The sequence below is a fragment of the Adiantum capillus-veneris genome, chromosome 12 (assembly GCF_014529385.1).
Source record: "Adiantum capillus-veneris isolate H3 chromosome 12, ASM1452938v2, whole genome shotgun sequence".
NCBI classification, from domain to species: domain Eukaryota; kingdom Viridiplantae; phylum Streptophyta; class Polypodiopsida; order Polypodiales; family Pteridaceae; genus Adiantum; species Adiantum capillus-veneris.
This window is the reverse complement of record NC_140942.1, coordinates 17,974,143-18,001,205: the sequence shown is the minus strand read 5'-3', so window position 1 is coordinate 18,001,205 and position 27,063 is coordinate 17,974,143. Positions and strand designations below refer to the sequence as shown.

At 42.9% G+C, this 27,063-nt stretch overlaps 1 protein-coding gene across 3 annotated transcripts; it reads left to right on the top strand.

The window, feature by feature from the left end:
- Positions 1-3,094: 3,094 nt before the first annotated feature.
- On the top strand, positions 3,095-26,266 carry LOC147445382 (uncharacterized). Of its 3 annotated transcripts, none has more exons than XM_086524893.1 (4): positions 3,095-3,604; positions 20,645-20,705; positions 20,788-20,917; positions 23,939-26,266. In XM_086524893.1, exons 1-4 carry the CDS (start codon positions 3,315-3,317, stop codon positions 25,996-25,998), a joined length of 2,541 nt encoding a protein of 846 aa, XP_086381019.1. In that variant the 5' UTR covers positions 3,095-3,314; the 3' UTR covers positions 25,999-26,266. The 3 variants fall into 3 exon arrangements, with proteins under 3 accessions (XP_086381019.1, XP_086381020.1, XP_086381021.1); XM_086524894.1 differs by having other exon boundaries at positions 3,527-3,604; positions 20,798-20,917; XM_086524895.1 differs by lacking the exons at positions 3,095-3,604; positions 20,645-20,705; positions 20,788-20,917 and adding an exon at positions 21,472-23,775.
- The last annotated feature ends 797 nt before the right edge of the window (positions 26,267-27,063 follow it).

Sequence of the window (27,063 nt, the reverse complement as noted above, 5' to 3'; positions counted from 1 at the left end):
ACAATGATAGGTATTGGTAGCTTACTGCAAAGGAAATCATCTAAAAATAAAAGAGTTACTTTATATAAAGAACGGTCAAAGAGTTACCAGTAGCTTGTTACGTAGGAAATCATCTAAAAATAAAAGAGTTACTTTGAAATAAAGAATGGTTAAACCATTTTCAAAGCTTGTAGTGGTTTCTATCTAGTGATTACATTTTATTTAAATAATCTAAAACCGAATCAAATCTCTGCTATTTAAAGATGAAACTAACTTAGATAGAATTGAAAATAATTTTTGTGTCATTGAATTGCAAAGTCATGGTAGAAAGTATGATCACGAATTGATGTGAATAGAAAATGTGCCTATTTAAGATATCATTTAGTTTCTGGACAAGTACATCACAACGGATTTTACACTTCTTTTAGTAGACTTGCAAGAAGTTCACACACACAAAAACATAAATAGACTTGTTTCAAAAAGCATAAAGATGGTTGATTTGAGCTTTCTTGCTATCTAATGTCTTTTACTTTATTTCAGAGCCTTATCACTCACAAAAGATCAATATTGAATGCAGTAAGAAACGAATTACAAATATTAAAGAGAACCTCTTGCCACTAGATTATAATGCCAACATTTTTATCAAGAAATGGCTTTTATAACTAGCCACCTACTTACTTGTGAAGAATATATTCAATATATAGCCACCATAATATCATGCTCCACACTCTTGCTGAAAAGAGGGGTCAAAGATATTTATTTCGATAACTTTAATTCATCCATAGCCAATCTTTGGGATGCAAATTCAGATATACAATATGTCCACAATGTACATGGAGTAGCTAATCATTGCACTTTTTACATAACAAAATTTGATAACAAGCTTATCAAAGAAATCAAAGCACGATTTTATTCATGCGTCCAAAACAATGCAACCACATTTGAAAGATTGTGAAAAATTCGCAACACAATTTTGAACAAACAAAAAAGAAGCTCTACAATTTCATAGCACAACTCAAGAATTTGTATTTATAAATAATTCTTTTCAACAACTCTACTTAAGCAAACCCACTTTTGCAAAACATAGAACCCATTAGCACATAAATTTTTCACGAAACAACCATAGCTAAATATCATACACGTCATGCTTAGGTTCACGATCTTTGTTTAGTAGAATTCATACTTCCTATACTAACAAGGTGAGGAGGCACGAAGGTCTGCTAAGTTAAGGGGAGATGAGGGAGTGTAAGTTTAAATATGTACCTACAATCACATGAATTTTTTATTATGTTTCACTATAAAATTGTATTATCTACTATACATATATAATCACAAATGGTTTGTATATTAGGAAGGGCTCCACTTAAATACTGTCTACATTTTGAAGCAAAATAAAATGAGAAGGAAGTAAAATAAAAACAATAAAACAAACAAATATTTAGTACTTTTCCCATAAAAAGACAAATCTAATAAACATAAAAACTAATAAAACAAATGAATAAAATAAATCTTTATGAAGTCCTTAAATCAAAGGACCCTTAATTCAATATTGTACGTCATGGGATCAAGCGCTAAAAATTTATTGATTCACTCAATAGAATACACATTTCCCAACACACTAGTAATCTCATTTCAATAACCTCAATATCCCATTTTTTCTATGCAAACAAAGACAAAGATTTACACAACCATTGACACAAGAATAGGCACACCTATATGTATTCAAGCACGATATATGAAGGCCAAATCTTGTAAAAAAACCATACAAGTACCGATGGATCCAAAGTTGACAACAAATCTGTCTACACATGATCCTTAACCTCAAACCATGACTCATTGTGGAAGTTTGTGTAGAAAACATTGGGAGCTGATGACATTTTCACAAGTCATAATAGCCATGAAAAACACACCATATGGATTCTCTTCAAAACACTAAGTAGGTCAATAAGCTAGATATGAAAAGTGACAATTATGTAATCCATCAAAAGAGAGACAAATGGACACTTCTCCACAAAATAGCTTGTGAATAAGAAATTTTAAAACACTATTACTAGACTGCAATTTCCTATCCAACTTATTGATGAACTATACATAGTGTTCAATGTCTTCAAACTAAAGTTTGACCATATTAAACTAGAACCTGTAGTTTTGAACAATATCGTTCGGTTCAAGTTGCAATCAAACTGATAGCCTATGTAACAAAATCTCCACTCCCTATCTAAAACCCACTTAATATAAATCTTTGAATATTATCTCTCTTAAGAAAGCATTTAATAACATAATCAATGATAAGATCTTGATGACTATACACTCTTTGTTTAAAGAAACAAATTATCCCCCTCAAAATACCATAGACTTACCTAATTATAATCATTTACTCAACAACCCCACAAAAGTTTTTGTTTCCTCATAAAAAACAAGCGTAACTCTACAACATCATAACATTCCACAAATGCAATAGAAAGTATAATTTCCATTTTTACTACGAAAACATAAACCCATTAACAATAATTACATTATATCGTAAACCATTCACTCGTGTCTCATCATGGCTACAGACAATTACAATCCTCATGCCTTACCATCAACCCTCAGAATTAAGTAACACACAAAATTGAATGCGGGGTGGTGAGGGGATCCATGGTTGCCAAGTCTACACACGAGATTTTATGCAATCGTAGCCACAACAGTCTTATCAAAACTAAATCCGACCACAAATTGGACTCCCTAAACCCGAGCAGTGCATGTTTTTAAGCATAATACATCATAAAAATGGGGTTGAATACAACATGTGCGTGCTAGTGTGTTGGCTAACCCATGTGACCCAAGACTTGGGTCGCGGGGTGGTGAGTTCAAAACCAGCCTGCGGAGGCATGAAATTTTGCGCTGCTCGGGTTGCATTTCGTCTCGATTTTCACGAAGCTCACGTTTAGAACGCCTTAACCAAACAACACCACCACACAAACCCAACACCCCCCCCCCCCCCCCCCCCCCCCCCCCCCGCCCCCCACCCAAACCACAAAATTAAATTTTGCGTGTCACTTAGTCTCGTGGACCATCAACATACTCTTTAGTGATTTCAAGGTTTCAACATTACGCTACTAATTATCAACAGTACGACTCCATTAATGTCACTATGGCAATAACAATCACCACGGCGGGACTACAACTAACTTACACAACTCCATTTCTTGTTGCTTAACCTTCGCCCTTAACAAGGCGTGCCATCTTGATACTTCAACAAGCAGTGGTGGAAAACTTGTTCAATCCTCAAGCTAGCTCCAGCAGCGTAGGCCGCAGCGCCGTAAGCGCTGAAGACATTTTGAGAGAACAAAATGGAGTGCTACAATTTTCAAGCCCTCTCCTCTGGCGCGTCTCTACTTTGGCCTGCTCGTTGCTGCTTGCCGCCATGTTCCCTTAACGCTGGGGGGCGGATGCGCTGCGGATTGGACGACTCCTCTGGGCTGGCCCTCCGCTTACGAGCCCCTTTTAGCCCTCTCTTCTTTCGTCCTCACACAGCCCCCACTACCAGCCCCCCTCCTCAGGAGAGGGCCCAGCAGAAGCCCCTCAACCGACCGGCCCCAAACTCAGAGCGTTGGCAGTTTTTGATGCTTCTACCCGATCAGTGAGTTCTCTTCCTTGTTTATCTGTCTCATTGGACTCATTGAGCACGCACACTCAGATAAATAATCATCAAACTTGTCCTATCACACACTTTTCAGTATTCTATCTAGCTTCGGATGAGGGGCCATAAGGGTAAGAAAATTGGACTTTTGGGGAGAGAGAGAGAGTGAGAGAGTTTTAGAGATTTCAAAGATCTATTCGACAAGTGATAGAGCGGCTATTTTCATTCTCCTCTTCTTATTCACACACACATGGCACAAGAATTTTTATAACACAAGAATTATCCCAAGAGAACTCAAAGATCTATCCAACGAGTCTCGAACTCAAGACCAGTGGGGCTGAGAGGGAATTGGGATAACCAGATTGCTTTAGAGAGGAGTTGTAACAACGTAGAAACAGATCCCAGAGACAAAGATCTATCTCATGGGGCTTGAACTCAAAGCGTGAGGGAAATGGGATAAGAGGGCTGTCACAAAGTGATGACGTGGCATGACCACATGGACACACCGAACAGAAGGAGAGCCAAGTCCTAGACAAAAGGGCAGATAAAGTTTTACCAACTTATAGAGCCTGTCGAGAGGCCTATAACTGAAGATTTTAAAGATTATAAGTTGTACCAACTTATGGTACCCTGATCGAGGGGCCTAAAACCCTAAGAAACCCAAAACTCAAATCCTCAGCCAGTTTCTATAAATTACGTTGACATGCTGATGTGGCAGATTGTACGGAGTAGGGATGCTGACGTTGCAGGTTGTATGGATTTTTCCGTGATTTGTGTTGCTAATGCCATGTGGCAGGTTATAACCGGCCTGTACATAGTAAAGGGCGGTACGAAATCTACAACGTGTTAATTACACACAGAGTATTGATGGAAAAGAGAGAGACTCAACACTTGCGTCCAAGGCTAGAATGCTGTGCACAACGATGACCCTGTTGGCCCCAAAAATTGGTGCCCCTTGCGGTATTTCTTTATTTGATTGAGATGGGAAATCCCCAAGCAACTTTACAAGCTGTCCAAACCTGTCTAGGGCTGTAATTTCAGAATTTGGCCCAATTTCGACAGGATAACGGCAGTATAACCTGTATAGACCAAAAGCACAAGTCTAGGGTGACTTCTCATGCGATTCTGGAGCTTTTCTGTGAGCTGGTGAGAAAACGCAGAGCGTCGTTTTTCACTGTAACAGCCTCTAAAAAGTTCCCAAACACCTGTACAACCACACTCTAGCTTCTCCGAAGCTTCTGTGAAGTATTGGTGCACTTTAGGAGCAAAACCCTAAACCTGCAATTTTACACAGCAGGCCGTTTTTCTCTGCTTTGGGTCGTTTCAGACGGAGCGAACGCATCAACACGCGCTCCCCAAGACCTCCCGCATGCAATGGGACAGTTGCCCTGTGATTTGGAGGAGTTTTCACGTGAGAAAACTCTCCAATTCCATGTTCCTTCGCGATGGGACTGTGCGTACCTGTGGGGGAGTTAATCCGGTTCCTGTTCAGAAGGCTCTTGCCTTAGCAAACGCGCATAAAACCCACACGACTGTACATGATCATCTGAATAGCCCAACTAGTGGGGCATTACGATATGTGCAAAGGGGAGAGAGAGATGCGCGAGAGCAAACCGTCGCGCTACATAGAGCAAAGGAGAAGGCAAGCTTTCCATTAAAGTTGTAAACTTGCACCCACTACGCACACACACAATGTAAGTTCACTTGTGAATCAAATCAGCCTCCTCTCTCAAATTGGGCGCCCCCTCTTCATGCTGGAAGTGGAAAATCCACCTACAGCCGCCATGTGTCCAGTTTGCCACTTTTGAGTTAATTCTCTAGTTCCCACTAACTTATAAAGTTATAAGTGACTTGCTGAGTGGCCCTAATTTCATCTGGCGCACACAAACTTCCATATTCATCAGAATTCAGTGTTAATTGGCCTGACCAGTCCCAGACTGACCGACTTAGACTCCCGATGTGAGAAACCCGTTTGGCCGCAGCCGTTTCACACTGGCCATGCAATGTCCACTTGCACCTTTTCAAAGGTCTCGTGGAAAACAAGTAAAAATAAAATAACTAAAAATATGCAACAGGAAAAATACACCTCCTAGTGACACACCCCACCCTTGAAATATTGCAAGCGACCTCGCTTGCATGCCAATAATACATGCTGTTAGTTCCTGATAACAAATATATTCTATAATGGGAATCCAAGATATACATGCTTCCGGAAATGTAGCGTTGGACGATTAAACAATCCCATCAACCTGGCTACCACACATATATCAAGCAAAGAAGTCTTCTAGTGTACTCTCAAGCACAAACTTCTCTAGCCAAATTTTGTATGGAAAGAGTAGATACAATTGCTTAACTACTCTTTTGAGCATCATGAACCATGCTCTTACATTGCGTCATAGAGCTATATCAAGTCACTGTGGGTTCCATTTGAAAGGCTTCAAGATATAGTTGCAATAGTTGAGGTGAATCAACCAATTCAGACTCTTCCATCCATTTAGCATCCAATGATGGATAGTTCTTGAACTTCACCAAGTAGCGTCTTGCAACCTTTCCTCTAACCTTCCTTTCCTTATGTGCCAATATCTGTTCAGGAACAAGAATTTTATCCAATTCTTCCACTTCGGGCTGTTCCTCATCAAGCATATTCTTTGGCACATCACCAACAAAGGGCCTTAGAAGGCTGGCATGAAAAGCATTATGTATTTTTCAGCCTTCTGGTAGCTTCAACCTGTAAGCTACATCACTGATCTTTTCTGAGACCTAAAAAGGACCATAATATCGCATACTGAGCTTAGGAAACAAACGTTTTCCTTGCCTTTCCTTTTCCTTAACCTGGCCTTTTCAAAGCGCAAAAGCACCCAATCACCAAGTGAAAATACAAGTTCACGACGGTGACGATCAACAGCTTTCTTTTGCTTAGCTCGAGTCTTCTTAAGAGCAATCTTTATCTTCCTGTATGTTTCATCCATACCTTGCACATACTTGTCTGCCTCAAATATCTTGTCCTTAGTCTTCAAAATGGGCGGGACTTTCTTCCCTCCTTCCACTATCTCAAATGGTGTCTTACCTGTTGACATATGCACAATGTTATTATAAGCATATTCAACCAATGGGAGATGGTGTTCCCAAGTTGCCTTGTGCTCTTGACACATAGCATTTGAGCAGATCTAGGACAGTAGAATTTCAGAAGGCTCTTGCCTTAGCAAACACGCATAAAACCCACACGACTGTACATGATCATTTGAATAGCCCAACTAGTGGGGCATTACAATATGTGCAAAGGGGGGGGAGAGATGCGCGAGAGCAAATCGTCGCGCTACATAGAGCAAAGGGGAAGGCAAGCTTTTCATTAAAGTTGTAAACGTGCACCCACTACTCACACATACACTTTAAGTTCACTTGTGAGTCAAATCAGTCCCCCTCTCTCAAATTGGGCGCCCCCTCTTCATGTCGGAAGTGGAAAATCCACCTGGAGCCGCCATGTGTCGAGTTTGCCCCTTTTGAGTTAATTTTCTAGTTTCCACTAACTTATAAAGTTATAAGAGACTTGCCGAGTGGCCCTAATTCCATCTGGCGCGCACAAACTTCCATACTCATCAGAATTCAGTGCTAATTGGCCCGACCAGTCCCAGATTGACCGACCTAGACTCACGATGTGAGAAACCCGTTTTGCCGCAGCCGTTTCACACTGGCCATGCATTGTCCACTTGCACCTTTTCAAAGGTCTCGGGGAAAACATGTAAAAATAAAATAAATAAAAATATGTAGTACATATTTAAAGAAGGCAACAGGAAAAATACACCTCCTGGTGACACAGGTTGTATGGATTTTCGTAAAATCCGTTGGCTGCTATAGCAAGTAGCCTAGTGCTTTGTACCGTTATAAGCAAACTCAATCTGTAGGAGATAGTGTTGCGAATCAGATTGACGTGCAGAGACGTATGCTCGTAGCATGTCCTCCATAGTTTGATTTGTGCATTCGGTCTGTCCATCAGTTTCAGGGTGATCTGAGGACGACATTGACGGGTCTCCAATTCTGGAAGATAGTTTGCCAAAAATTGCATGTGGATTTTGAATCATGGTCACTAACAATTTCGTCGGCAAACCATATAATTTGTATAAATGTTTCACAAAGAGGTGAGCTAACTCGTGGCTCTTTACGGTGGAACGCGTAGGGATAAATCGTGCCATCTTTGTGAGTTGATCTATGACGACCCAAATGGCATCGTGACCATGGTTGGTCTGGGGTAATCCAACTATAAAATCCCTAGAAATGCTTGTTCATTCACTATCGAGAATTTGCAATGGATGTAATACCCGGCGCGTTTTTGACGTTCAGCTTTGTTGAGCTGACAATGTGCGCATTCCCACACATACTTTTCAACAAAAGCTTTCATGTGCGGCCAATAGAAATACCGGCCTACTAAGATCAAAGTATGGTGTATGCCAGGGTGTCTTGCACTTGGGGCATCATGACACTCCAAGAGAATTTGCTTGTGGATATCCTCGTCGACGGGCACACACACTTTGCCTTGCTTGAAAAGTAATCCATTACGAATGGAATACTTCTCCACTACCTTTCTCTAGCCAGCCCAGGGGCATTTGGACCACCATAGCTTTTCGGGCTATGTAATCCGTCTTGGACTCCATGCCAGATTGCACCAAAGTGATGATCGTTTTGGCAATGCCCTTTGAGAGAACGAAGTCAGTAGAAATTGCAGCAAATGAAAGAGTATTTACCTCAGAGATCCTACTAAGGGCACCGGCTACCATATTGGTAGCACCCTTATGGTAGCGTGTCACCAGCGTGTGACTACTATCTATCCTTTTTGTTGATTTCTTTCTTATTATCTATTTACTTTCACTTTTTGGAAACACCCCTCGGGAAATCTAACTGCCCTGCATTGCCTAGCTAGTGTGGAACTGTCCAGAGGGAGTCCAGGCCTGAGGGCAAGAGAGCACTAAGGTTGGACAAGGACTATGGTTAGCCAAGTGGGGTCATTGACTAGCCAAAGTGGAATCCTTTGCTACAGAGGCTACATTTCAGTTCTGGATGTGGCCGCAGTGTACAAAGAGGGTCGGATGACCTAGAAAGATACAATGGCAGCATCTCCTAAAATTTAGGGAACTGCTATTTTGGGACCTGAAAATGTGTTGACGTCATTACCTCCGGAATGACAAGGGGAACATTTTCTTACTCTGCCGTGAAGTCAACTGGGCAATTGGTTGGGAGATTTTTAGGCGGCAACCCCGAAACGGGAAAATGCTTGTAAATGTGCCAAGTGGCACATTCTGGTGCACTTGCCTCATGCAACAAGAAGTGGCGCTGAATTTAGGAGGGGGAGAGCCTCATTTTCAGATTGGTCACAGGTTAAGAGCTATGGAGTGCTTGCTTTCCCTCTTATGCACAGTGCGGTGCCAGGAGTGATGCCTTGCACGTTACGCACTGCCCTCTCTCTCCCCTTTGGTAGTATGTTATGCCTCTCTAGTGGGCTCTTCATTTGACCAATGTACAGTTGTGTGGGTTCATGCGCGATTGCCGAGGCAAGAGCCTCTTGCACAGGTACTGGATTAGCTAGCGGCTAATCCCCCGCAGGTACAGGTGAATTCGGAGAGGTTTCACGCTAGAAATCTCGTCCGATTCAAAGGGCAAGTAGCTCTACAGGTGCGGGAGCTCGAGGACTTGCTACGGATGTGACCGGCACGCGAAACGGAGCCCGAAACAGTAAATTACAGCCTGCTGTGTATTTTTGCAGGTTTAGGGTTTTGGCCCTAAACGGACCCTAATACCCTCAGGAGGTTCGGGGACGCAAGGGGACCGCTGTACAGGTGATCTGGCGCATTTTCAGGGCTGAAAACAGAGAATTCAGCGTGCTGCAGATTCTCGCCAGGTTTTGCAAAGTGCCCGTATGCATCGGGAAAGTCAGTCAATGCGTGGGAATACTGACTGTGAAGGGTCCTAGTACAGTTATGTTGCCGAAATCAGGCCGGAACAATTGAAATTCAGCCAAGTTTGTGCGGGGCAGCTTGTAGGGATCCACAACATTTATTCCCTCTTTTAAAGAATAAAGAAATACCGAAAGGGGCGCCTAAGCTAGGGGCCAATCTGGTGTCGGTCTTCTCATACAGGTGCATTCTAGCATCTGTATCCCATTCCCCTCTCTTGTGTCACTATAGCGCAGGTAAAATAGACTAATAATGGGTGAAGGCTAAATCAAGGTTTGAAGTAAAGTCTACCGCCCTTTTTGGATTGAACAGGCCGGTTTCATGGTTCCATCGACGGGATTAAATCACTTTTTCCCATAGAAGTGAGCCTTGGTCAGTTTTGGGCTTGAAGACACAGGGGATCATAGACCAGACACGGGGAATTGCAATTATGGCTGACAGACCAGATGATGTGACTGAAGAGGTTTCCTCTTCACAGGGTCAACAGACACATGAAGTGGGTGAGTCCTCAAGACCACCACAGACAGATGACGATATATTCAGGACCCAGTTGGCTACTGCTGTGGCTATGTTCACACAAGTAATGCAGAACCCGAGGTTTTTAGCCTTTCTGCAACCTCCTGTTCCGTCTCAGCAAGTTGGGTCATTGGATCATATTCAAAAGCCTGTTAAGGCTCGAGCACAGGTGATTCATACTGCACAGTCAATGGAAACACCTATACACTTAACGGAGAACATGCAGTCTCCACAACCCATGCCTAAGGTGCAAGAACAGGTGGCTGAGATGCCAGTCTTTCAAGCTGTACCAGTTCAGCCCGCCACCTTTCAGCAGCCTATAGCTGGTTCTAATGGGCAGGGAAGCAACCTACAGGCTATGCAACAGGTCTTCCCACCACCTTGAGTACACCCTGGCTATTTTGGAGGTGGATCCGTATTCCAGAGCATGGCTGGTCATGCACCTGGAAATCAATTTTACACGCCAGGAACAGTGTTTGGGGGTGCTCAAACGATGATGCCTAACCCCATGTACAGTGTCATGGGTATGCAACCAGGGTTTCAGAGCACTCAAGGCCAATTTGGGATGCCACAGGCAAATTTTGGTATGGCTGGAATTACAAATCAGCAGCCAAATATGGCATTTCCAGCTCAACTTAATAGCGGCCAAGGAACACAAATGAACCCTAATAGTGTTCCGATGTTTCAGTCACTTCCATATGACAATTTAATGCCGCTGGAGAGGCCAACTCCGTACAAAGAAGGTGGCAAAGGTGTGTCATTCACGACCTTTACAGGGTTTGATGACAGGAAGAAGGCTCTTTCATTCCTCCAGCAGTTTGACAAGGCCTATGCAGGGGGAAACTTTACAGAGGCTTCAAAGGTCCGGAAGGCAGCCACTTTCTTGACAGGGAATGCGGGACAATGGTGGACAACTTTATTGCTTCAAGGGCAAGCTCCGTCCACATGGATTTACTTCAAGCAGATTTTTGCAGCAGCATGGTTATCTGATGACTTTGAAGCAGATGTCATGACAGAATGGCACCAGCTAAATGCTGCCACTTGCAGAAATTTGGATGATTACAATCGAAAGTTTTGGAAAGCTCTACTTCCAGTAACTTCCTATAGGTTTGTGCCATTGACAGAACAGATTGAAAAATACTGTTGTGGCCTACCCAAAGGATTGAGAAAATACTGCACGAAGACAAAAGTCACTACTTTGACGCAGCTCATCGAGGTAGCAAACACTGGCAATGGTTTGCTCAAGGGAGAAGATTGTGAATTTAACACTGGCGTCAAGGCAGGATTAGGCAAGAAAAATTCAGCCAAGAAGCACGTTCCCAATGAGGCTCCTAAAGGGACTCAGGAGTCAGCCAACGCAGGGAAAGACAAAGCTACGGCTGAATCAGAAAAAGGACCAGCAAAGAAATGGAAAAGACGTTTTCCTCGCAAGTCAGAAGAGCAAAAGAAGGTCCTGAGGACAGAGAACAAATGCTTTATATGTGAGCAGCCTGGCCACATTGCTTACAATTGTCCTACAAAGAAAAGGCCAGCTGATTCTGATGACAAGGAAGACAAGAAAGGAAAGAAGCCCATGGCTGGTCTAGTGCCAGATATGGTGGGCGATAAGCCAAATTTAGATGCAAGTGAGCTTTGCAGAGCATGGGGAAAGGTCAGGGATCAAACAGTGCTTATCTTCTTTGATCCAGGTGCCAAAGCCAACTTCATTTCCCCAGAATTGGCTTCAAAGTTGGGAATCAGACCTGAAGAGATGGGGTATACAGCAGAGGCAGGTTTGGCATGTCCTGGCCATAGAGAGGCTGTGACACCCATCATTGGAAAGTTGCGTCTACATATCCAGTCTTATGTAGATGCTGAAGAATTTTACATCATGCCACTGGACGGATGTGATGTGTTGCTAGGTATTCCTTGGTTGTTTCGTGTACAGGGAATCATGGATGCCTACAACAAAAAGATCACTGTACAGAGCAGGGGAAAGACTCACATTCTGTATGTAAAGCTTAAAGGAGAGTCTATTCCTATTGTATCAGCTTTTGCTATTACTTCTGTAATGAAAAAAGCATCTTTCTGCGTACTTGGTTTTTGCACGTGAAGTGTCAGATTGTGATGAATCAAATTTATCTGTGCTAGATAAAGAAAGGTCAATGTTTTTACAACAGTATAGTGACTGTTTTTCCGATTCATTACCGTCTCAATTACCGCCAGAGAGACCCGAGGACCATGCGATAGATTTGGTGCCAGGCAGTAGCCCACCAAATAAGCCTCCGTACAGGGTTAGTGCGGCTCAGCAGAAAGAGATAATGGGCCAAGTACATGAGCTGTTAGAAAAGGGGCTGATTCAGCCCAGTTCATCTCCATTCTGTTCTCCAGTGTTGTTGGTGCAGAAAAAGGATGGCTCATGGCGTATGTGCATCGACTACCGTGCATTGAACAAGAATACCATCAAGAATAGGTTCCCTATACCTAGAATTGATGATATTATGGACAAATTAGAAGGAGTAGCTATGTTTAGCAAGATAGATCTAAAGAGTGGGTACCATCAGATCCGCATTAGATCAGAGGATGTGCACAAGACTGCTTTTAGAACGACGTTTGGCCTTTACGAATTTTTAGTGATGCCCCTTGGTCTCACAAATGCTCCTGCTATGGTCAATAGGATGATGGACAGAATTTTCCGTCCACACCAGCAGTTTGTTGGTACATTCTTTGATGACATGATAGTCTACTCAAAGAATGAAGAGGAGCATAGGCATCACTTGGCCATTGTGTTCAAAGAGCTACGCATTCGTAGGTTGCTCATCAATGCAAAGAAAAGTGAGTTTTTTCTGGAAGAGATTCACTTTTTGGGACACATTGTCTCAAAGGATGGTGTCAGAATGGATCCTGCAAAAGTTGAAGCGATCAAGTCATGGCCAAATTTGAAGACGGTGCATGATGTCCGAAGCTTTTTGGGACTATGCTCCTATTACAGACGGTTTATCCGAAATTTCGCTGAGATTGCTTCACCTTTACATGCTCTTCAAAAGAAGGCAGTCACCTTTAGATGGACACAGAAAGAGATTTCAGCTTTTAATCTCTTAAAGGAAAAGATGACTTCAGATCCAGTCATTGTGTTGCCAGATCTTAGGAAGTCATTTGTGGTCCAGTGTGATGCCTGCGGTAGTAGCATTGGTGCAGTGCTAATGCAAGATGGCAGGGTAGTAGCCTATGAGAGCAGAATTTTGCAAGGGCCAGAGATGACCATGCAGGTCTATGAGAAAGAGTTACTGGCTGTGATTCATGCGCTCTTAAGTTGGAAACACTACGTGCTAGGTGCAGATTTCGTTGTCCAAACGGACCATCAGACCTTGCGATACTTCTTGACACAAACAAAGTTATTTGAGAAGCATATGCGATGGGCAAATATCTTGTCCATGTTTCATTTTCAGATTGTGCATGTGGAAGGCAAGAAGAACGTTGTGGCTGATGCCTTGTCTAGGAAGCCACAAATTTCAGCTGTGTCGATTCCTTATCATCATGAACTTGATGATATGAGAGAACAGTATGCAAATGATGAAGATTTTGCAAGGGTCTTCGAGCAACTAATGGATGGACAACGTCATGAACACTATCTTCTTAAAGACGGGTTCATGATGATGCATGGCAGATTGTGTGTCACAAAGCCATTGCGACGCAAAGTTATGGAAGAGAGTCATGTCCCACCGTATGCAGGGCATCGTGGTATCGATGCTACAGTTAAAGCGGTTGAGACATTCTTCTATTGGCCTACATTGAGAAGGGATGTGGATGCCTTTGTGCGAGAATGCCTAATATGCCAAAAGGTCAAGTTTGACAGGCAAAAGGCACCAGGGTTATTGCAACCACTACCTATTCCAGATAAACCATGGGAAAGTATTGCTATGGATTTTATCTTTGATCTTCCGAGAACGCAGGCAGGAAACGATGGTATTTGGACCATTATTTGCAGATTCAGCAAACAGGCTCATTTTATTCCTGTCAGGAAGAAGATAAAGCCAGATCAGATGGCACGCTTGTTTATGAGCAATATTTTCAAGTATCATGGCATGCCACAGTCGATTGTTAGCGACCGTGATCCACGCATGACAAGTTTGTTCTGGAGAGGCTTGTTTGAGAATATGGGCACCACGCTCAAATTCTCTTCGTCATTTCATCCTCAAACAGATGGGCAGTCAGAAGAGGCAAATTCTACTGTCCTAGATCTGCTGAAGTGCTATGTGTCAGAGCATAAAGGAAAGTGGGAGCAGTATTTGCCATTGGTGGAGTATGCGTACAATAATACAGTGCATTCATCAACTGGCAAGGCACTTTTTGAGATAGTTGAAGGTGGCAAGAAAGTTCCTCCCATACTGCATACAAAGGACAAGATATTTGAAGCAGATAAGTATGTTTAGGACATGGATGAAATGTACAAGAAGGTCAAAGTGGCCTTAGAAAGGACTCAGGCAAAGCAAAGCTGATCGTCACCGTCGTGAAGTGGTATATTCACTTGGTGATTGGGTGCTTTTACGCTTTGAAAAGGCAAGGTTAAAGAAGATGAAGGGCAAGGAAAGACTGTTTCCAAAGCTCATCATGCGTTACTATGGGCCTTTTCAAGTGTGCGACATAATCAGTGATGTTGCATATAGGCTGAAATTGCCTGACAGTTGGAAGATTCACAATGCGTTTCATGTGAGTCTTCTCAGACCCTATGTGGGTGATGTGCCAGAAGATATGCCAGCTGAAGATCAGCCGGAAGTCGAGGAACTTGACGAGATCTTGGTCCCTGAACAGATTTTGGCACACAAAGAAAGGAAAGTGAAAGGCAAGGTTGCTAGGCGTTACTTGGTAAAGTTCAGAAACTATCCACCAATGGATGCTAAGTGGATAGAAGAAGGTGAACTTGCAGAGTCACCAACTGTGTTATCACTTTACCTGGAAGCCTTCGATTTGCAACCTACCTTGACCCCTTGAGTTTCAAAGCTAAATGGATTGTCAGTGTGACAATGGCTTTTGAAACAAATGATGTACATGGTATTTAAAGTGAGCTCAAATCAAATACCTGTTACATGAATGTTAGAGCTGTACAGATTGTCAGTTTGGCAATTGCTCTTATGGAATGTCCAAAAGTTTGGTTAGTGCTATAGAAGTGAGTATTTCTTGTCAGTTTGTCAAGGATACAGTGATTGCTTCTATTCAAGAGTACATGTGTAACTGCATTCTTAAACTGTCGGTTTGGGTATGCTCGAAAGTGTTACGGGATCCAACGTGTACTATAAGACAGTGGCAAAATGTGTAGCTACCATTTTGTCATTGGAAAGTTAGTGACTCAAAGCAATGGCAGAGTGCGCAGCTACCACTATGTCATTGGGACAGGGTTTACACGCAGGCAATACATGAGTCGACGAGGTGTTGAATACACCAGGGTTGACAATGAGCATGTATGTGTCGATAGGTGTTGAATACATCAGTGTTGACTAGGAGCATGTACGACATAGATGCAAACAAGGACGTTTGAGATTTCAAGAGGAGGGGTATGTCACCAGCGTGTGACTACTATCTATCCTTTTTGTTGATTTCTTTCTTATTATCTATTTACTTTCACTTTTTGGAAACACCCCTCGGGAAATCTAACTGCCCTGCATTGCCTAGCTAGTGTGGAACTGTCCAGAGGGAGTCCAGGCCTGAGGGCAAGAGAGCACTAAGGTTGGACAAGGACTATGGTTAGCCAAGTGGGGTCATTGACTAGCCAAAGTGGAATCCTTTGCTACAGAGGCTACATTTCAGTTCTGGATGTGGCCGCAGTGTACAAAGAGGGTAGGATGACCTAGAAAGATACAATGGCAGCATCTCCTAAAATTTAGGGAACTGCTATTTTGGGACCTGAAAATGTGTTGACGTCATTACCTTCGGAATGACAAGGGGAACATTTTCTTACTCTGCCGTGAAGTCAACTGGGCAACCGGTTGGGAGATTTTTAGGCGGCAACCCCGAAACGGGAAAATGCTTGTAAATGTGCCAAGTGGCACATTCTGGTGCACTTGCCTCATGCAACAAGAAGTGGCGCTGAATTTAGGAGGGGGAGAGCCTCATTTTCAGATTGGTCACAGGTTAAGAGCTATGGAGTGCTTGCTTTCCCTCTTATGCACAGTGCGGTGCCAGGAGTGATGCCCTGCACGCTACGCACTGCCCTCTCTCTCCCCTTTGGCAGTATGTTATGCCCCTCTAGTGGGCTCTTCATTTGACCAATGTACAGTTGTGTGGGTTCATGCGCGATTGCCGAGGCAAGAGCCTCTTGCACAGGTACTGGATTAGCTAGCGGCTAATCCCCCGCAGGTACAGGTGAATTCGGAGAGGTTTCACGCTAGAAATCTCGTCCGATTCAAAGGGCAAGTAGCCCTACAGGTGCGGGAGCTCGAGGACTTGCTACGGATGCGACCGGCACGCGAAACGGAGCCCGAAACAGTAAATTACAGCCTGCTGTGTATTTTTGCAGGTTTAGGGTTTTGGCCCTAAACGGACCCTAATACCCCCAGGAGGTTCGGGGACGCAAGGGGACCGCTGTACAGGTGATCTGGCGCATTTTCAGGGCTGAAAACAGAGAATTCAGCGTGCTGCAGATTCTCACCAGGTTTTGCAAAGTGCCCGTATGCGTCGGGAAAGTCAGTCAATGCGTGGGAATACTGACTGTGAAGGGTCCTAGTACAGTTATGCTGCCGAAATCAGGCCGGAACAGTTGAAATTCAGCCAAGTTTGTGCGGGGCAGCTTGTAGGGATCCACAGCATTTATTCCCTCTTTTGAATAAAGAAATACCGAAAGCGGCGCCTAAGTTAGGGGCCAATCTGGTGTCGGTCTTCTCATACAGGTGCATTCTAGCATCTGTATCCCATTCCCCTCTCTAGTGTCACTATAGCGCAGGTAAAATAGACGACTAATAATGGGTGAAAGCTAAATCAAGGTTTGAAGTAAAGTCTACTGCCCTTTTTGGATTGAACAGGCCGGTTTCATAGCGTATCTCGAAATCGAACTCTTGCATGAGTTTGGCCCACCTTGCCTTTCAACCGCGGAGGTCGGGCTGATCACAGAGATATTTGAAAGAATGGTGGTCCGTCCATACCACGAAGTGGGCACCAAAGAGGTAATGGGGCCAAACCTCCAAGGCATGAATGACCGCCAACAATTCTTTCTCGTATGTGTTCGTGAGCTTGCGACTCTCAAATGCTACAAGCCGCTCATGGTGGTATAGGACACCGCCGATTGCATAATCACTGGCATCCGTTTCCTTCACAAAGGGTTTGTTCAGATCCACAATCTGCAACATTGGTTCAATAGTAATAAGTCGCTTCAATGTTTGGAAACATTGACCGAGCTCGTCAATCCATTGAACAGACGGGCTGACACCCGTCTGATAAATTTTTGAAAGAAGCCCGTAAAATCCAAAAAGGATTTTACTTGCCTGATCGTGCGAAGAATGGACCAATCCAGCACAGTGCGTGTCTTCTCGGGGTCAATGCGTATGCCATCGGCCGAGATGACATGACCCATATTCAAAAATTCCATGCGAAAAAATTCACACTTAGTTTGTTTCGCATACAACTTTTCTCGTCTCAAAACACGAAAGACGAGTTGAAGGTCTTGCAGATGCTCCTCGAGTGTTTTGTTGTAAATTAAGTTATTGTCAAGGAACACGACATCCCAATTTTTCTGATACGGACCAAAAAGGTCATTCATAATTTGTTGAAAAGTGGCAGGAGCGTTGGTTAACCCAAAAGGTAAAACCAAAAACTAGTAATGTCCATATCGTGTACGAAACACTGTTTTTGGGACATCACACGGATGTATCAATTGAAGGTGCCGCGGGAAGCGTGTGCGAGTGCAAGTGCGAGAGCAGATATCCTGTTATACCGTACGATCAAGGTCAGGTCCACGAGACGGTGGAAGCCCGTCTGGTAAATTTGGCGGAAAGACGCCCTCAAATTTGGCCAAAATAGAATCCAAAAAATGCTTAATAGTTACAGCATGATCAGATAGAGATTCAGGTGTCACTAATGGGTGACGTGGCATGGCCCTGGACACTCACAGAGTGGGGTAACAGATCCGGACACACCCAGACTGGTGGCAGTGACATGTGGCAGTTGTAAGGTAGGCCCAGATTTTCCACCGCAAATCCCGCTCACTTGCTGACGCGGCAGAGCGTATGGATTTCCGCTTTTTACGCTGCTGTACGGAAATCCTTGGATTTATGTTGGTTGACTTTTTGGAAGCTTTTGGACTTACTGCTTTATTTTTAGAAGCTTTTGAGTGGAGAGATTTTGGGGCTCTGCTTTGGGCATCCCTTGTAACTTATAAATAAGTGGGCAGGGCCCTCACTTCTCAGAGCATCTGGATGCAGAGTCCGAGACTGAGAACCCTCCCACTCTCTTGTACTTTGAACACAGATTAATACAAAAAGAAATACCGAAAGGGGTGCTAGTCTTTGGGGCCGTGCTAGGCACGGAAAACCACCGGGCCGTGTCGAATCAAGTGTAAATTGTGAACTGTTTTGAAGTGAATCTTTGTTGTGTCGCGGTAGAATCTTGACTTGGGGTGTCCAAGTTTGTTATAGTGGTATCAGAGAGCGACCGATTTCTCTTCTACCGGGAAATCCGATCCTTTTCTCACGACACTTATGGATTCCAACAAAGAACAGTCGACTTCTTCTGCATCTGGGGATGCGGGAAGAGATCAGGAAGAAGATTCTTACGAAGGGTACGGCCCCTAGGCCTACTCAGGCAGAGATTGAAGAGATGGAACATCGACAACTAGTTGACGACGCGACAAAGATGATGATCAACATTGCGAAGGATTCGAAATTTGCAAATTTTTTGACTCAGACATCCTTTGAAGAAGTGCACACCCAATGGCAGAAGGCCACAGAGCCACCCATCAAACCGGCACTCAAGAAACCTCTTGCTCCGAGGATGTTTACCGAACAAGAATTGGAAGAGGTGGTTGATGCACGGATTAGTCAACTTTTTTGACGCGAACAACAAAGCCAAAAAGCACAACAAAAAGCAGAAGAAAGGAATGGATTTCCTGGGTTATTTGGGTCGTCAATCTACCTTTGCATCGGCAAGAAAGCAGAAGAAGCGTGTGCGATTTGAAGGAGTTTCTAGTTCTTCTTCTTCTTCTTCTGACAGTTCTTCTAGCCCTTCTGACTCGAGCAAAGAAGACAGAAAAGGGAAAAAGCGAAGCAAAAAGCAAAGCTTCGGAAAGGGCAAGAAAAAGGCAAAGAAACCTAAGTTTCGCCCAGTTTCTGGCAATTCTACAGAGGACTCATCCTCAGATAGTTCGGACTTCGACGATCACAGATTTTACGCAAAGAAGAAGCATTTCTATGTAGCAAACCATTATGACTTCCTCGAAGATAAAAGCAAGAAAGTTAGAGAATTTAAAGAAGGTAGTTTGCCCCTCCCAAAGGGTGAGGGTGCTTGCTTGCTTTATCAGGAGTATGCAGATGATGCCATGTTTTTGGCTGAGTATTCCTTGCCAGTGTTGGATTCTTTGTGCCAGGCTTTGAGCAGATTTTGTGTGGCTAGCAGCGCTTTCATCAATTGGAGCAAGTTACGTGGGATTGTGCTTGGGGTGCAATATGCGAGCCAGTGGGGTGAGATGGTTTTTCTCGGCTTGCACTGAAGCAGACGCGGCGATATTAGGGCTTTCACATTGGGATTGATGCCCTTTTTCAGCAGTACTTTTTACTGGCTTTATAGTCTACTGGTCGTAAGCCGTGCCATTGGCTGGTCGTGCTTTGGTGGCCAACTAGGTGCTTTTGGCTACAGCTTGGTTCACAGCTTCGTGTTGGATTATGCATTCAGAGAGTTTGTTGAGAGTGTGTCGTCTCATTAGGAATTTCCTCTTTGGAGGTTCGGATGGGACTATAGATACTTGGGCTCGAGTTGCTTGGCATACATGCTTTTTGCTGAAATCTGAGGGTGGATTGTGTATTATCGATCTAGAGATGCAGAGTCATGCTTTACTTTCTAAAGCTCATTGTTCGCGTCTTGTTCTTGGGCAATGAGCCTCGGAAAGTCTTTTTGCATCATGCAGTGGCACATATGGTTCTCAGATATGTGTGCCAGTTGGAGGAGGTTGGCGTTGTTTTCACAAAAGTGATGATGCGACATTAGAACCTGCCGGCAGAGACAGTAAAAGAGAGATCGCAGAAGATGATGATGTGGCAGTCCACCCATGTGATGATGTGGAAACCCAGAAATTGCGGCAGATTTTCTGTGTGATGGCGTGGCAGATCTGGCCGCTGTGCGAACCCTTCTGTTGGGCCCCATATTTTAAGCAGTAGGTTTTGGGGTTAGTGCCAGCCATAGTTACAAGGAAACTACATAATGCGGTCATATGGCCAATTATGTAGTCCTGACAGTACTGGCTTTTTACTACCTCTAATGACTACTTGATATGATATAAATATCCCCTTGTTTACATCTTATTTGAGATGGAGGAACGGCTTAGCTGTAACGGCAAACCTACCTGTGAAGCACTATTTTATTTCTTTTGTGAGTTGACCATCTTCTATTTGATTTGCAGGCTCATCAGGGACATTGCGTTCGTTGTTGCCTCACCATCAACTTTCTCTGACTCTCAAGAGGTGAGGAGTAAATGTGTTGATTACAGCTGACATAAGTCTTTCAAAAAAGTTCAAATTTTCTGACTTGTCAATGGTTGTCAAGCTGCCTCTAGTGAGCAGAGACATGTTTGGAGAGGACAACAGTTGGCAGGTTGTTGCAGATTGGTTGAAGGGTTTGGATTCTCACGAGGTCCGTCAGTACTTTGAAGGGAGAAGATATACTACAAGATTAGGTGTGCTTTCCCTGCCTGATGGAGCTATTTTTATTGGAATAAGACCACCTCAAAAATTATCTAGCTGCACATGGACTGAATTCCTGTTTTTGATGTGAAAAGGCTGACCACTACTAAAGATTATTAGATTATGTGAATGGGGCTTTATTTAATTCTTGTGAGAGTAGCCTTAGGGATGCAGTTTACAGCAGTGATTTGTCTGAAGTATTCAATGTCTTATCAGTTTTTTCATTTGAATTTGTGCTTGATGCATTCTAAGGAAGAGCAATTGGTTTTTATGCGGCTGCTCATGATGCGAGTGGAGTTGCCAGTGTTTCGATGTAGGGTTGGGACGACTTGATTTTCATAGAATGACTCGTCCCTGGGTTTGTGGTCAGTAAGATTCCTAGAGTTCATCCTTTAGGGCATTTTTGTTTTTATGGTTCTTTTTTTTTTTTGGGGAGGGGGGGATTTGAGATAGGGTTTAAGGTTAAGGAACCGTGATCTTGTTCAATAGCATATGTTTCAAATTCCTGTTAGTTGACAGAGGCAGTTCTTGTGTAGTAACAGGCAAAACTGATGCCTATGTGAAAAGCCTGATTACTTACTTTCCTGCACTATTGAATTTGTTCACATACTGAAACCTTAGCTAGCACACTTGAGTTCGTTCACATACCAAAATCTTAGGTGCTAGAATTTGGGTGAGGTTCCTTTCTCCTTCGCATGTTCAGTCTTACTGCCAAGGACTGAAATCCTAATGTTGATTCATTGACCCCTAAGATTGGCTCGTCCACAATGCCATGTCTTTATTTGGTGGCATTCTTTGTCATCCTTACACTTTTGGAGGAGGTGTACATGACCATGTCATTGATTTTTGAAATCTTTAGGAGTAGTTCAAAGGCCAAATGAGCCAAATATAGAATTAGCAAAGCTAGAAGGTGAAGAGGACCAAAGGTGATTCTCTCCTTTGACTGTTGCTACTCCCTTTTTCAGAGAAATAGCTATGGCTTAAGTCGGAAATTCTTGTTTTTTTTGCACAAAGAGGAGAGCGATTTGGTTGCCATCTTCTTTGTAGCTCTTATTAGCAAAGTGCTCATAACGTTTTGTATCACTCTCCTGTTTTTGTTTGTCTTGGTTTTCATAAACTCTTCTATGGTTTTCTCTTGTTCTTGATTCTTCTGTCGTCCTAAAGAGGAATTTTCCTAAGATTCTCTATACATCAAACTTGCATTTAGACCAAAGGACCTTTTTGTGAGATCAAAATTTATGTGTTGATAAAGGAACATTGTGCACATAGATAAGGAGATAAGAAGAGCTCCAAAACGATGTGAAGATGGACTGTGTGCTTGTGTGGAGCAATGTAGGCGAAATTTAGAGAGCTAGAGAGATGCCTCGTTTTCTGGTCAAGAGTAACAGTTCTCATTTGTTATTTTGAGAAAAATCTCCTTTCCGGATCATACCTTCATCTAGGAGGCTGATTTGTGGGGCTGGGATAGATCCATGGCTAAGCCCACTCTGCATGTGAATGGTTCCTGACATTAGAAATACTTGTTTCGAGGTAGTTTCTATGCCTTCTACTTTTGTGAAAACTTGGCGGAATCTCTAGAACACTTCCTAGCGGCTTGTGAATGCTTCACAAAGCCGTTAAAGAGCGGCGATTCCTGCTAGTTACATTGTTTAATCAGTAGCATTTGTGAGTTTTTCCCTTTATCCTAGAGAAAAAAAGTCATGTGCTATGCTACAAGCTTGCATTCTGACCCTTAAACATGAAGATATTTTATGTGAAGTTTTGGTTTAATTTTGACCATTTGATTTTGGTCCAAATCCCTTTATCTTCAGTGGCATGCTTCTTAATAGGGCTGCATTCCTGCACCTAACAGAGACTTGGTATCCAGAGTCTTGTATTAATGTAAGCCCATGTTGCTATGTTGTGTGGGGGAGGTTGCAGAACCATATTGATGCCTAGTTTTACTCCCATAATTGGGCACAAATGATAATAGTGGGATATCTGCCTAGTTGATATTGTGCTACTCGTGCATGAAGCTGATGGTTATATTTTCTTGAGGAAGACTACATCTATGATTTTCACTGTCTTTTATGTATGAATTCTCTAATTTCAGCATGTTGAAGTTGTAATAGTGGATTCAGCGTGTTGAAGTTGTAATAGTGGATGTGGAGATTTTACCTTATGACAGCAAGTCATGAGTGGTTGATATTCTGTTAATTCTTTCTATCTTGGCTGGTGCATATGCCCTATCAACCAATTTATTTGTATTATGTTGTTTATTCAATGTATTCATTTGGCGCTATGCTTAACTATGGTGGAGTCTGTTGCACATTATGGCAGAGTCTGTTCTGCATGGCTGTAGCCATGACAAAAAATGTAGTAGGCCTTTACATTAATGTATGCTGGTGTGTGTGTGTGCGCACTGTTGTATTTGTTTGAGGATGGGGCAGCGTTTGTTTACATCTAGGTCTACTCCCATTGTTGGGTAATGAGGGGTGTTGTAGTGCTTAGTCAATACTGATTATGATGGAGCTAGCTGATTATATTACTTTTTGGACGAATAACCTCTTATTCGTCCTCTTTGTTTTCCCTTTATTAGTGAATCCAGGTTTTTCTTGTACTGATCTAAGTATATATTGAAGCCACAAAATTGTGGTCAAAACGTTGTTTTCTGTGGAAATTCCTCTCATGTCCGGAGCATGATCTTTTTATTTATGGTTGCTTGCATGAATGTGTGCACGTGTTTTGGGGGCGCGGCTGGGGAGGTGATTTTGTCACTGCAATGCATGGAGCTGATGGTTTTGTCGGGTGGATAACTTATGCAAGTTTATGACTTGCGCTCTCTTTTGTGGCTTTTCTGCTAATAATTTAGGTATCGTATATTTGCAGTATCCTGGCTTGTTGTGCTTCTTGAGTGCCATCTCAAACTAGTCAAACGTTGTCTGTACTAGCTTTACTATGTTGTGTAGGTTTAAGGAATTACGGACAAGCTTTGCAGTCTGCTCATTGAAATTCTCGTGTGATTATTCTTATAGGGGATCATTTTGCTGCGTGTATTGAGTACGTGCTGAAGTACTCATCACTATTATCACCAGACCCGCTTTTTATATCACAGCAAGTTGGAGGCTGGACCATTCAAAAAGAACAATCTTCTAGAACATTGAAGAAATCCAAAGGCGACATCGGAAGCTTTGCCCTTGAAAAAGGTGGGATGATGTCAGAGGTCATTGTGAGGCTCATCGAGAATGATGTACTTATTAAGCGATTTAGTAGCTATCAAATCAACCGCAAGGGCAGAGTCAAAGAGTTATGCGAATCTGACATAGAACGTCTTATGGATGATTTTAAGAAATCAAGTTTTGATTACCATGCATCAACAGATATTCAGGAGCTTGTAGAAAGATGGCCCAAGAGTTTGAAGGGAGGCAATCATACAAATGCAGTGCGTGAGAGCATGTCAAAGCTTCCTGTACTTTTGGGTATGGATGTTTCTACCCAAGGAATTCAGAAATGGAGGATATGTTGTTCAGTTGATTTAAAGCATGAGGACTCCACTGGTAACAAGGTTCATAATCTCAAGTTACCCGTGAAGAGAACAAGTCCAAATGGGTCAAAATCTGAACCAAAAAACCGGGTGTTGCAGAATGCAAAGTCAATCAATCGCTCATCATCAGATAGAACTTTGCCGAATCAGTTAAATGTCGGAAAGCTGACAACTGAAGTAGATAGGAAAATACACATGTCCAGGATTTGCACAAGTACCACTAGGAAGCATATTGCTGATAAATCAACTTCTAAAAAGAAATTGAATTATGTAAAGAGAGCAGAGCCTACTCGAACACGCAGAAGTCGAGTAGCAATGGAGAAAGGAGATACAGCAGGGGAATGCGATTTTCTATTCAAAGCAAATGCAAAGCAGTCAATGCAAGGATCGTTGGACTATGCCTGGACCCACGTGCATCATTGGGAGGTTTCTGTGCATTTTTTGTTGTACGTAGGTCCTTGGGAGGTTTCTGGCTTAGTCACTCCAGGTACTTCTGTATGGCACCATGGTGGGAAAAGAGTTTTTTCTTCTGTAGAGGGGATCGATCCCATTAGCACTGAACTCTACTTGGGTACATTTCACCATTTTCTTAACACTTCTGTTCCGGCCGATCAAAGGCTAGTGCTTGATGCATGCTGTGTGGCACCCTCAGTTGGTGACACATGGCTTGACCGCAAGAGAAGTATGAATAGCAAACTTCAACTGTGCCGTCATCCGAATACAGCTGCAAAGATATCCAATCTCTTCCACTCTTCTTTGCCAGTTTCAAAAAGGAGAAGTGATTCTATCCAGCCAGGGAAAATGCAGGAAACTGAATATAGAGAGTATAAACCTCTTCGAGACCCGCAGTTACAGAGATATGAGAAGTACAGAGCAGATCCAAGCATCATCAGAGTCATGCCAAGGGCTTTAACCAAGGGTTATCTTTTTTATGAACCACAATTGTGGCTTAGTTTGTGCTTGCAACGGGATCACGCTACACGTCTTTCGAGTCTGACAGAAGCAAAGAGAGAGGACAATTCTAAACCTCCAAAATATCTCTCAACTTCTTATCTAAATGTAAACCATTGGATGGGCTGGTGGGTTTATGCCAGTGACTTCGCTGAATTTGCCCGCTCTTATGGCCACAAAGACAGCATGTGGTACATTGCACCAAGGAATGAGTGGCTGTCACCAATTGTCATAAATAGTTCTGAGGTGCATCGATGTCGTCGGGTTTTTGATGTTGTTGGCATGCTTACCATGATTTTGAAGGTGGGTGAAGAGGCAGCTTTGTTGCAACCGTCGAGGGAAAGGCGATTCCTGGTTGTAGAGGTCTGCTGGAATCCTGATATTGGCACTGCCGCAGCCACTAGCATACCCGGCTGTAACTATACAGCAGGAATGCAGAATCACTGGCAGAAACATGTTGTTGGAAGCTCAGAAAAGAAAGGTAGATGGGTGGAGGTGAGCCGGGGCTTTATTGTGGAGAGAACTTGGCCCGAGAGCAGACATCAGTTGGCACATGGCTTTACATTATCATGGTCTCCTGTTCTTCTTGGATGGAGTTGAATTATTGAATGTTTGCTGTGTGGAATCTCGATGGGTGGTTTTTGGCAAGGAATACTTGGCCAGAGCTCTGGCACCTATTTAGTAAAATTTGGGTGGGTTCCTGTGATGAAGGATAAATTTTCAGCTTTATTAAACGGGATGCCATTGAAAAAGGTCCACCTCAACCACTTGTATATTCTATTGCTTTTGCTTGATGTCCAAATTTGCAACATTTATTGCTGTTGTGGGATAATTATGAGCTGTATTGAACTGTGCCTTCATTTTGGTCCATCGCTCTTCATCGATGTTCAAATCTTCTTTGGGTACTTCTGCTACATGTCTTTCGGGCATCGATTCTTTGTAAGCCACCATATGGATCTTTAAATTGCGGAAGAGAGATATGTTTCCTACTAGGCTTGATCTTTGTGTTTGTCTTGTCAAAAACCAAATGCCATATAATATAGTGCGTGCGTGCGTGCACGCCCACACACACGCAAACACACACACACACACACACACACACACACACACACACACACACACACACACACACACACACACACACACACACGTAACTAGCCGTGCAAATTCATGCTCGAACCTTTGCATGTATAACTTTGAAGCATGCAAGTGTTTTTAAGATGAAATTTCATGTCATGATGTTTCCATAGATGATGAAGAGAGACATCCAATGGTCAAAGGTAGAAGAAAGATGACTCTTTTGATGCGAGTACGAATTTAATAATCTTGAGGACCTATCAAAAGGCCACCCATTTGGCAATATTATGTGTTATGATTGTATTAAGGTTCTCTGCAAAGTTACAAGTAATACCAAACCCTATGGGGGTCAGCGGAAAGAGTTGCATCTTAACTACTCTTCCAAAGATGGACTAAGTTTTTTACAAGAAATCCGAATACCAGTTGAATTGGTAAGATTTGACAGGGTTCAGATTTTGAGATATTAAATGGTCGGACTAAGCAGAATAAGATAAGACAGATCTTAGACTACTAATACTTATGACTAGAGACATAGAATGTTAAGAATATTGAAACAACATAACTATTGATGAATTCAAATTACAGAGT